The following is a 12,500-nucleotide window of genomic DNA, read 5'->3' as shown; positions in this document are numbered from 1 at the left end:
TGTTCCAGGCACTCTTCTAACATCGGGTGTATGTACAGTGTGAACAAGACTGACAAGCTTGTAAGCTTACAATCTAGTGGGGAAGATAACTAATGAACACACATATCTATTAACAACACAATCTCAGACAGGGCTAAGTGCTAGGATTAAATCAAAATAGTAAGTCCAGGATTTTTTTCCTCCCAGGTGAGGTGAACACTTACAGATTGGTGGTCAGGGAGGGCTTCTCTGTGGAGCAGACTTCTGAGCTGAGAACCAGATGGTGAGGAGCCAGCTGATTTTTCTGGATCCTCATAAACAGGCACAAAGGAAACTAGAGAAGTCTGGAGTATGCTGGGCCTCTTTTCATTGATTTAGTTTTCAAGAGTAAAAGAGATTTTCCATTTTAAAAATGGAATTTCTCATCCAGTAATCGGACTCCTAGACTTAGATGTGTGCCTTGGATGGCAAAGTTAAATTTCCTAACTCAAATGTTTTCCTTAAAATGTGGGTTCATTTTAATGAACCCACATTTTAAGGAGGAAGGCTGTTTGCCAAATGGGCAGCGGAAGCTCTTCTCTGTTTCCGCCCTTGTGGAGAATGGTATTTCTAAGTGATATACATTTGGGCATCGTTAAGATCAGAGCAATTTGAATGAAGAGTTGCTATTACTAGTATGCTAGTTATCTGAAGAGCTTTGGAATTATCCAAGTGTGGGGAGGGAGTCCAGTTCAGATTCAAAACTTATCTCATCAGTGGTTGTAAAATTCAACCGATTTGGCTCCCATCAATTCTAAGGTCCCCCACAGCCCTCCCTGGCACATTATGACTATTAACTAATTTTTATCTAAATTGATTTCCTCTTAGATGAAATGCTACTGTTGGTTTATCTTTAGAAATAAGAAATTGCAAGTTGAACAGTCACTGAATTTACAAATTTAACAACAACCCATATGGACTATAGAATTCCTATAATAACAAATACATTTTGGGAATAAATGGAACAAATCACCTAGCTCACTTCTAAAATTCAACATTCCTTGCTTTGTTTTTTTTTTTTAAAGACAAGTAGGAGGGTGACTTTAGTCACCAACTGCTCAGAAACACAGGCTGCCGAGAACAGGGATTTGGATTAGCAAACCAGAACCTTATGGAACTCTTTCTTCTCTACTGACTACCCTGGCACAACGGGGCTGGAAGGAAACCCCTAATAACATCAAGGGCAGTTCCCCCTTAGTCTTCCTCCCATCCCACTGTGCCCCACCCTACCAGCCAGAAGCAGAAGTCTTACGAAGAAGTTTTGCGGAGAACATCCTGTCCTGGTTTCTTCTGTTCCAACGGGCTTGCCAAACACATCCTTGACCTGGGACACAGGCAGAGTTCAAACCAAGTCTCTGTTGTCAGCCTGCTGGTCTCCCTTTTCTGGAAGGCTCCTGACTGTGCCCTCTCTGCTTAAATATTGTAGAGGCGACTAGTGTTCTCTCGTAAGGTGGCCAAGATGTGGGAGAGTGGCTGATTTTTGATTTTGGCAATCTCTCGAACCGTATGCAGGGCCAGGCCTGGGTGGGAAAATGGGCAAAGGCTTTTGGAAACCCCACGAGGGAGGAAGTAGGGAGCATCGGTTTCCACGACGATCCTCTCCAGTGGGATCTTTCTCAGAGCCTCCCGGACCGACCAGGCAGTAGAGTAAGTCAGGACTGCAGTGAAGCCCACAGACATGTTGGGGAAGTAGTCCAGAAGGGGCTTGATGACTGTGTAACTGCCAGTGAAGCAATGCCTATGGATCTTGTAGTCAGGGGGCACATATTTTTTCAGGATGCCCACCATATCTGACTCAGCTTCTCGGCAGTGGATCACTATGGGCTTCTTTAGAGACACGGCCAGCTGCAGCTGTCTCTCAAATATCTTATGCTGCTGTGCGACAGGTGTGGTGCACTTATAGGAGTAATCCAAGCCAATTTCTCCATATGCTACAGCCTTGGGGTGCCGTAAGGCTTGCACAATATCTCTTTCGTGACCCATATGGTAGTAACGTGCAAAATGAGGGTGACAGCCAAAGGCCCCCCAGATCAGATCCTCTTCCAACAGCTCCTCCCATAGACCATCCTTCAGTGTGCGAGGATCACAGAAATCAGAGATGCAGCCGTGAAATTCCTTAGGGAAGGAGCGGCTATAAATTTTTCTGAACTTGTTAAACGTCCCTTTGAAAGACAACTTGGAATAGAGCATGTCCAGGTGACAGTGGGTATCAATGAAACCCTCCTGTAGGCTTTGTTCCCAGTGGCTCCTTGGCAGGGAGGAAGATGCATAGCCTCCCCTAGAACGTGATGGTGTCTCCTCTTGGAGATGGTGTTTCTTCTCCTTCATCCTGGCTTCTGAGCTTCTGGAGAAATGAAATGAATGAGAATTCGGAGACTGATCGTCTGATGCCTTCAGTTCTGTGTGCCAGGCTGGGGAGCACACTGGTAAATTGAAGTTATAATCACTCAAGAAACTCTGGCTGCTCTTCCCAGCCTGGGATGTGTTGCTGCTGCTGCTGCTGCTGCTGCTGCCGCCCATGAAGAGAGAGCAAGGAGGCTTGGGACTACTGGGCCAGTAGCTGGCAGAGTCATGCCAAGGACCACTATACAAATTAGGCCAGTAGGTGACAGGCTCAGCTGTGAAGGATGGAGGCGTTGAAATTCTTGCGAGACTGAGTGAGACTGGCTCCTCCTGAGGGAACCTGAAGGCAGAAATCTCATCCACGTCAGACCAGCCACCTCCTGAAGAAGGGCACTCAGTTACCATACTCTTATCTTGATGCTTTTTGACTTGTGAATGATAGTCAATTCTGTCTAGAAGTTTTAGGGCTGGAGAGCCTTCTTCAAAAATGGGCGCCCTTGGGACACCAAGTGGCTCCTCACAGTGTACCATCATTCTCCTGTCACAAAAGTCACTGATCTCTATCTTCTCCTCTCTGACCTTTGAGGCAGACACTATCCTTTGAGGAGCAGAGAAGGGGACATCCCTGGCTGATCTTCCTCCAGAGCTGGGCTGCTGCCCTGTGCTCCATTTTGTACTAGTGGCAGCCTTTCCTTCTGGCATCGATGTTCCCAGGATGCCCTGGATCGCCTTCACATATATCATGGAAGAGCCTTGGTCTTGCTGTCTACCCCAGCTTGTCTGGCCGTTGTCTGCCTCCTCAGTCTCCTTATTCTGACCCTCAGCTATGGCTGCAAATTCAGGATTTACGGAGCTATAGAAACTATGTTTGGAATTACCCTTAAGGTCGTAGGAATCTTCTGGAGAAGCCATTTCTTCTAGAACGGGGCTGGCAAAGCACAAAGGGGATGGTGCTGAGGCGATTCCACGGACGAGAGGAACCCGGAGTGCTCCAAATCAGGTAGTCTTTGGAGGCTGCTCCACCCACATGCGAACCTGAGGAATGGGAAGAGTATAAAGAGAAGTAAAATGAGGAGGTGGAATTTCCCTGACAGGATGAACCCCAGGAAACCTTGGCTTGAAGGCCACAAGGACCTGCTTTGAGCTTTCAGGCACCCGGGCGGCTAGGCTCCCCAGAACGTAGTGCAGAGCCCTAAGCTGGCTGGCTGGAGGAGGCCACGTCACTGGGCCCCCAGAGGCATGTGCGTTTGCTGGGGGATCCTACGTAAGTGCCGCTCCTGTGGTCCTTTACCTTAGCCGCTCCCACTTCCGCTTCCGCTCCCGCTACCGCTCCTGCGGCTTAGGGACCTTTCTCCTTTCTTTCACTCACCCAACACAGTTCTCTGTGTTCCAGAGATGTCAAAGGCCTGCCACTGAGTTTGTGATCTCAAAACTGTTTGGAAAAGTCACAAAGACCCAAGGTCGACTGAAGGCCTGGTTCGGCGTCCGAGCCCTCAGCGAGCTCCCGAGAAAAATGGCGACTTCTTTTTTTTTTTTTTTTGCACAGTTACTTCCGGGGTGTCAAGGCACTTCCGGGGCGTCAAGGCCTCAGCGAGCTCCCGAGAAAAATGGCGACTTCTTTTTTTTTTTTTTTTTGCACAGTTACTTCCGGGGCGTCAAGGCACTTCCGGGGCGTCAAGGCACTTCTGGGACTAGAAAGCTTTTCCATTTGGTTTGGAATACAAGGCCCTTGTGAGATGTCAGAGCCCTCGAAAAGGCTGCAAGGTAATTTAGGGACCCCACACAGGGGCCCCTGAGCTGGGCTGGTGGCCTAGAGCTCCAGGCTGCCGAGGGAGTACGGGGGGGCGGGGCTGAACCCAGCGCTGGAGGAGGTGGGGGGGGGGCACAGCTCCTTCAGCCCACCTGCCCTGGCCACCAGAAGTACTCCCGCAACCCGGGGTGCCCCCCCATTCTGCTTCTACCTCAGGTCTGTTCCGTCCTCTCCACAGCTGCCCCGCCCCGCCCCGCTGCCCCGCCCCGCCCCGCTGCCCCGCCCCGCTCCGCCGCCCCGCCACCCCGCCCCTGCCAAGTGTGCGTCGTCGCAGCCAGCCCGCCACTGGAGTTGCTGCCATTGCTTGCTTTTTGTTACTCCCCGCCCCCTCGGGTGTGTCTCAGCCAGCCCGCCACTGGAGTTGCTGCCATTGCTTGCTTTTTGTTACTCCCCGCCCCCTCGGGTGTGTCTCAGCCAGCCCGCCACTGGAGTTGCTGCCATTGCTTGCTTTTTGTTACTCCCCGCCCCCTCGGGTGTGTCTCAGCCAGCCCGCCACTGGAGTTGCTGCCATTGCTTGCTTTTTGTTACTCCCCGCCCCCTCGGGTGTGTCTCAGCCAGCCCGCCACTGGAGTTGCTGCCATTGCTTGCTTTTTGTTACTCCCCGCCCCCTCGGGTGTGTCTCAGCCAGCCCGCCACTGGAGTTGCTGCCATTGCTTGCTTTTTGTTACTCCCCGCCCCCTCGGGTGTGTCTCAGCCAGCCCGCCCCTGGAGTTGCCGCCATTGCTTGCTTTTTGTTACTCCCCCCCCACCAGTGTTTTTGAAAAGCATAATTATGGTTTATAAAGCATAGTTTAAATATACATGGTTTTGAAAACATAATTGTAGTATGTTACCATTTTCAGTCCTGTGGGTTTTTTTCTCTCGACATTTGTGCGTATCCTAAGCATTTCTCTTATTGCTGCATAGTTTTAAAAAACATACTACTGCCTTCATAATATTCCATAGAATACATACATGTGCCATAATTCACCAGATCCTTCCTTTCTTGTTAGATCTTTAATTTACCCCACTCTAATTTTTTTGTATAATAAAAAAAATGCTGCAAAGAACATCTTTGCACATATGTTTCTCCATATTTTGGTTTGTTTCTTTGGGCTGCGTGCCCGGAAATGGAGTTCCTGAGAAGAAGTATAGGAATTTTAAAATGGCTCTTCAGAGCATCACACTACCTCAGAAGAACTGTAATAATTTAAAATCCCATGGGTAATGAATAACCCTACCAGGCTCATTTAATAGAAGAAACAAACAAAACTGGCACCTCTCTGTTATTTTAATTTGTACTTACCTGATACTTTTTTAGAGTGAATATTTTCCTTTTTTAAATTGAACCTCTCCTGCATTTTAAGTTCTGTTTTCATTTGTTTTTTAAGATTCTTTAAGAATTAATTAAAATTTTTTTTATAAAATAAGCTTTTGTCATATGTTCTAAATTTCTTGTTTGTATGTTGCTTGTTTTTAATTTATATTTTAGTCTACTGAAGTTAGAACTTGTTTTTGTAGTTAAATTTTAATATTTTCTTTCATAATTTTGTCTTTTTCTCTTAAGTCTGGAATGGTCATCCTCCCTTTCAGGGCTTTGCCACATATATAATTTTTTTTGGAGGGTAAAAGGGATTGATTTGTTATATTTAAGTTGATAATCCATCTGGCATTTATTTTGGGTTATAATTTATTTTAGGTGGAGATATACATTGATGGTTTTCCAAGTTAATACTTTTTTCACTTACTGATATGATTCCTCTTTCATCATGTGTTAAATTCCTATATGTAATAGAGCCTATTTCCAGACTATCTATTCTTTTCCACACATTAGTGTGTTTCTTATTACTCTGGTTTTGCACTGTTTTAATAACTGAAGCATAATAGTAAGTAAGGTATAAAACCTAGGAGAGTTAGATCTTCTACATTACTGTTAATTTTCATAATTATCTTTAATAGGCTGACTGTTTATCAGATGAAATTAGAATTATTTTTTCAAGTCCTTCCAAAACACCAATGAAATATCCATTTGAAATATGTTATTTTAGTCTGCTTATCCAGAATATACTTTGCCTGTCCTATTATTTGTCAAGTTTTCCTATATCTTCTAGTAAATACTTTTAGAGTTTTATCTGGGTCACAGAGTTTTCATTAAAACTATTTTTAAGTGTTTTGTAATTTTTTATTCTATTGTGAACGTACGTTTTTCTTCCACTGTATTTTCAGGTGGTTATTGCTAGTACATAAGAATATTTTTGATTCAGTTGTGGTTATGCTGAAATCTTTTATTCTTAGCTTTTCAGCATTTCCCTATGCCATTATTTTGTCTATCTATAATGATAGCTTTTGTCTCTTTCTTGCTAATATTTTTACTTTTTACATTGTCCAGAACTCCTAAAAAATATTAAATCATGATGTTGGTAGGGGCATTTTTGTTCTGTCCTTGATTGTAGCAGACACATAGTTCAATTACATATAATACTGGATATTTAGGCTATTGTTTTAAGGCAGATGCTTTTTTATCCTGTTAAGGAATTACTCTTGAATTTTAAAACGTATGTGGTAGGAAACAGTTTGAGATCATTATATATTTGCTCTTACTTTCTAATTTAGAAACATCTTTGCATCTGTGTGGAAAATGCTGCTTTTTGTGTAGTTTGCTTATGACTGTTATGGACTCTTGAATTTTGTTTGCTTGTATTTTAGTTAGGATCTTTGCTCTATAAATCATAAGTAGTGAAATTGCTCTGGAACAGTAGTTCTCAACCTAGGCTTGCACATTGTAATCACTTGGGGAGCTTTAAAATCACTGATACCTGGGCCTGACCTGAAGGATTCTGATTTCATTGTGTGTGGGTGTGTATAGGTGTGGATGTGGCCCAAACATCACGATTTTATAAAGCTCTACAGGTGATTCTAATGTGAAGCCAGGGTGAAAACTATTGCTCCATAGTTTTCTTTTTTTTTTTTTAATACCTTGTGTATTAGGCATTGGAATTCACCTTTGTAGCTTTCCATCTTTTTTGGTATCCTGGGGGAGTTATATAAAGGGTGCTTTTCTTTTCCTTGAAAGCTTGAAAGAATCTATTAGTAAATCATCCTGGTTGGAGCCTTTGTTGGGGCAATACTTTGGTAATTTTCTTACTTCTCACTTGGTTATTACTTTATTCACTGTGTTTTGATACTTCACAATTCTTACAGAAAATCACTTATTTAATTGTGGTTTTAAAATTTATGTTCATAAAAGCTTGAATAATTTATTATAATAAGATAACTTACATCTTATAATTTATTACATCTCTATGTCGTGCACTATCTCGTTTCTGATTTTGTTTATTTACATTATTTGATTATCTTTGCTAGTGCAGGGGAGCAAAATGTGCCACCCCAAATAGTGTCTCTTAGGCATGTGGATTATCCCTAGCTGAAAACAGTCAAGCCCCAAAAGATTAAGGAAGAACCTTTGACTTTCTCCCTAACTGCCTAAAAGAATTTAGATACAGGACGTGTTCCATGAAGGGAGACAGGGAGGAACCTAGCAAAGTATCGGTTAAAATTCCTCTCTTTCTCCCATTGCTTCTGTATGGCCCAGCAAACGTTTGTTTACCAAACATTTGCTTTTTTTCATCTTCTTGTGAATTACCTTCCTCCCCTTTGAAGTCACAACCCCTACCCCCTTCCCCTTCTCTCAGATGGCACATAAGCTTCAATTGCCTAACTTGTCTTTGGGCTTCATATTCTTATGGAGCCCCTATTCGTACATAATGAAATTTGGTTTTTCTCCTGTTAATCTGTCTCATGTCAGTTTAATTCGTTAGACCAGTCAGAAGAACCTAGAAGGGTAGAGGAAAGTTTTTTCCCTCCCCAACGCTAGACTCTTGTCTATTTTATTTATTAATAAAAACTCTTGGATTTATTTATTGCAGTTGTTTTTCTCCTTTCAAATTTATCTATTTGTGCTTTTATCCTTTTTTTGCTTTAGACTTGTTTTCCTTATGACAAATTTTTGCTCAACAAAATTTTTGTTCAATCCATTGCTCACTGTGACTGCATTTCAGAATTACTTGTGGAGCTTTAAAAAAAATACTAATGCCCCTCTTAACTACCTGCAAAATTCCTATTTAATTTATTTAGGCTTGGGTGTGTTTTTTTTTTGTTTTTTGTTTTTTAAGTTCCTAATGAGAAGCTGAGAAGGCTGAGAATCACTGAGTTAGTACATTTATCTGCGTTGGCTGTCTTTAACTCTAAATTCTCATATGTTATCATCTAAATCCAGTAATGTACCCAAGATTACAGATTTGCTTGTATGTTATAGGTTTGTACCTCTTTAAATTTTATTAAATGCTCTACTTATTTTTTGTATTTTAAAATTTACTCTCACAATAATTATTAGGGGTGACAATATTTGTTTATAGTTACATGATACATTTTTATTTGTATTGTTTGTGATTGATGGCTATGATTTCTGTAGTTTAAATTTATTAAAATTTTTTTTTTTTTTGTAAATTAGCCTATGTAGGGAAGGAAAATAATTTTCCTTTCACCCTTCTAGGTTTTTGGCTGAGATGCCCCATGTAATGAAAGACAGCTTAACAGGAGAAAAACAAACAAGTTTAATAGCATGTTTACCTCTTGTATACATGGGAGATACCAGGAAAACTGAGTAACTTTCTGAAATATCCCAAGCCACCACCTTAAATACTAGTTCCAGCTAAAGGCAAAAGATGTTCGGGGTAGGGGGAGCCAGTTATGGGAGGTTATCAGGCAAAGCACAGTAAAGGTTGGTACAGTTATGCAGATTTAAGTTCATGCTTTCTCCATTGATGCGTTTCTAGAGATATAGTTATCTTCCTTTTTCTGGCACAGAGAGGGAGAAACCCTTACCAATGGAGATTTCCGTTAAAAATGTAAAAGTCTCTTACAAAAGGATAACTTTTACATTTCAGAGCTTCTCCTTTCTCAGCTGTTTCTTAAAAATGATCAGCTCAAGATAATTCTTATGCCAAGGAAGCATATTTTGGGGTGTTATATTGTGCTGCCCTTCACATATGATAAATTTCTTAAAATATACCATTGTCATGTATAAAGGAGCCATCCTCTATATGCAATACAAAATTCATTATAGTTTATTTCCTTAATTCTGAGATTCCACAGTCATAAGAGAAACCATTGATTTAATAACAGCTTGGGGACTTCCCTGGTGGTCCAGTGGTTAAGACTTCGTTTTCCAGTTCAGGGGGTGCAGGTTCATTCCCTGGTCGGGGAGCTAAGATCCCACATGCCTCATGGCCAGAAAACCAAAACATAAAACAGAAGCAGTATTGTAACAAATTCAATAAAGAGTTTAAAAATGGTCCCCATCAAAAAAAAAAAATAACATCTTTTTCCGGAAGGATAAACAACACTACATTAAATGTACACAAATTTTTATTGTCTACTAATTAACCTATGATAGCATGCATTTATCCTTACTATTATGTACCTTCTTCTTTAGTACCTTGCAATCTGAGCCTTTTTCATTAAATAGAACATAAACATTTTAAACTTAGACTTATGATGTTGATCTCTTTATAAAATGTTGAGCCTTATTGAACATTACTGGTGCTTCTTTCTTTCCTAACAGCTTCTCTAGGAATTCAGCTGTAAGCTTTTGACACTCAGATGTTTGGTTCCTGAGTAATAGTCTTTATGACTCATGCATTGGTCATACCAGCTTCACGATCTTTTAAAATTCTGTGATTTATTCTGAGAGATTAGACTTTTGTTTTTGCCTCAGGATTGCATTGCCTAGCACACGATGGACAGTCTTCTAGCATTTTTATGTCAATGCTACATCAGACAGTAACATTTTGAAAACATTTTAAGTGAAAATTAGGATTCCAAATTGATGTTACAATCCAGCGATTTGGGATAATGCAGTGCAAAGCAGAGAACTCAGTTGACATGAAAACAGAGCTAACTCCTTCCCCACAAGGCTAAATTTACACCTTACATCAAGTTACATCTATGTTCCTCGTTAAAATGCATTCCTGACTGCTTTGAGTTTCTTTGGGCTTTAATTGTGAGAAGAATCTGATTTCAGAAATATTAACATCAAATTTTTTTCCATTATATGAGGAAATATCGCATATCTAGTATTTAAACCTAATTGATTTCAGATTTTATATCCTCTTGGCTAGCATCAAAAATCTGAATGCCTTGGGGATCAGGCATGTAACCTCATATAATACAGGGCTTGTAGAGGCCTGTGGGGAATGGAAGATCACACAACCTGCCACATGACATTTGCATTCCGTTTTCAAGAAAATTACAGCCAATTACATCCTCTAGGACCTTATTTATCTAGTCTCTGCCTGACATCATAAATTATGATGAAACCTTGTATCATAATTATGTTTCTGTAAATTTTCATTTCTCACAGTTTTTATTTTAGATTGTTCTCTCTGGATTCTCTGGTACATCAAGTTCCACTGCAATTAGGTCTTTCACCTTTGTGAGATCACTTTTAATATACTTGGTATCTCTTCCTTCAAATGCCATTTTGCTACATTTTACAGTTTCCTCTTCCTCTTCTTTTTCTGTCTTTCCATCTCTACTGCTCTGACTTGCTCTCTACCTTTCATGCTGGAGTTCGTCAGCCCTGTATTCTCAGGGGACCAGAACATGAAAAATCAGTCTGTCCCTCTTCTAGAAATATTGAAGTCCAACCTAAAATCATGTCTTTCTTTCTCTTTGTTTCCACTGAGCATAGTTTATTCTCTTTCAGTGCATCATTTGCTTGATAAATATTTAATGATTATATGCTTGACAATATTGTCAGCTGATTTCTGGCAGTTTGGTCATGCACAAATTTATACCAGTAGCATTCAATACATAGAGGTAGGTGGGGTGTGAATAGTCTCTCTACACTTTCCTACCCAATTACAAAGAAAAAAAGTCTCAGATTGAATATTACTGTAGGAGCAGAAAACTTTTCCCTTCTTCCCTTCTAGATTCTTTCTCTGGACTAATAATTAAATTGACATAATACAGATTAATGGAAGAAAAGGAAATTTTGTACATGTCGGAGCCCCATAAAAATTTGAGACTCTTTGGCAGTCGGGTACTTGATGCTTATATACCATCCTGAGCTAAGTAGACGGGGGTAGAGGTCTGGGGCTTCAGAGATCATTCACAGGAAAATGAGAAGAGTAAATGTTTGGTAAACAAACGTTTGCCATGCCATGCTGATAAGGCTTTCTGATATAAATAAGTTTTCTCTGGTAATAGCTCTCTTCCTGGTGCAGGTTTCGTGTCTAAGTTCTTTTAGGCAGTTAAGGGAGAGGTAAAAAGTTCTTCCTGGGTCTGCTGGGCTCTGTCTTCAGCTCAAAATAATCCACATTCTAAAGTGGCACCTTCTAGGGTGGCATATTTTGCTCTTCCTCACTACCTCTACTGAAAGCTTGATGGAACCCCAGCTCTCTTGTCCTTTTAGGTGTTCCAACAACATCTTTTTCCCCCCTACTTTAAAAAAATTGAGACAGTATTCATATAACATAACGTTTACTATTTTAGTGTTCAATATAATTCGGCATCCCACATCTTTTTTTAAAGATTGAGGTAAAATTTACATAATAAAATTAACCCTTAGGCATTTTAAAGCGTTCAGTTCAGTGGCATCTAATATATTCACAGTGTTGTACAACTATCACCTCTATTTAGTTCCAAGACATTTTCATCACCCCAGAAGGAAACCCTGTACCCATCCAACAGCATCTTACCGGAAATGTTCACTCAACACAAATATGACAACATTCTAGTAGTGAGTTTAGCTAACTTTCTAACTGGAATCAGGCCAGATAAATTCCCCAAGAAAGCAGCTGAACATAGGACCGTTTTGGAATGAAGACAAAGGTGCCATTTTGAAGGTATAGGTCTCTGGGCTCACTAGATTCCTAGAACCTGTTCTGGTAAAGACAGTGGCTGGTCAATATTTGTAACTGATCCGTTCATTTTGAATACAATTATTTCACTAGCTAAAACTCATTTCTAATATTCTTTATGGTGATTAGCAAAGCCTCTTCTGTTGATCAGAGATAAACTACTGAGGCATTTTGTCAGCCACTTCTGAAGCATGGGCTTCTGATAGAAATTTGCCAAACAATCCTGGAGCATATATTCCTAATTAGGGTAACTGACCACCCCTAGAGGTTAGATTGCGCCTAAGAGCCTCACTCACATATATATTGTCTATGTTGAATTAACTTGGTGTTACAACAGATGTACACTTAACTTTTGCAACTTTTTTTTTTTTTTTTTTTTTTTTTGCGGTAACGCGGGCCTCTCACTGTTGTGGCCTCTCCCGTTGCGG

The 12,500-nt window shown here is 40.9% G+C and overlaps 2 protein-coding genes across 2 annotated transcripts in view; one reads left to right on the top strand and one right to left on the bottom strand.

Annotated features, from left to right (window-relative positions):
* Nucleotides 1–12,500, top strand: part of EFHC2 (EF-hand domain containing 2) — a 159,068-nt gene that overhangs the window by 20,259 nt on the left and 126,309 nt on the right.
* Nucleotides 1,432–3,604, bottom strand: LOC102993532 (putative deoxyribonuclease TATDN2). Its single transcript, XM_055081751.1, has one exon. The coding sequence runs from the start codon at nucleotides 3,271–3,273 to the stop codon at nucleotides 1,432–1,434; it is 1,842 nt and encodes a 613-aa protein (XP_054937726.1). The 5' UTR covers nucleotides 3,274–3,604.

The sequence above is a fragment of the Physeter macrocephalus genome, chromosome 21, assembly GCF_002837175.3.
Source record: "Physeter macrocephalus isolate SW-GA chromosome 21, ASM283717v5, whole genome shotgun sequence".
Classification (NCBI taxonomy): domain Eukaryota; kingdom Metazoa; phylum Chordata; class Mammalia; order Artiodactyla; family Physeteridae; genus Physeter; species Physeter macrocephalus.
This window is presented reverse-complemented; position numbering and strand designations above follow the sequence as displayed.

Excerpts from the sequence above, each read along its gene's own strand:
- LOC102993532 (XM_055081751.1), bottom strand. The coding sequence starts at position 3,273 with ATGGCTTCTCCAGAAGATTCCTACGACCTTAAGGGTAATTCCAAACAT.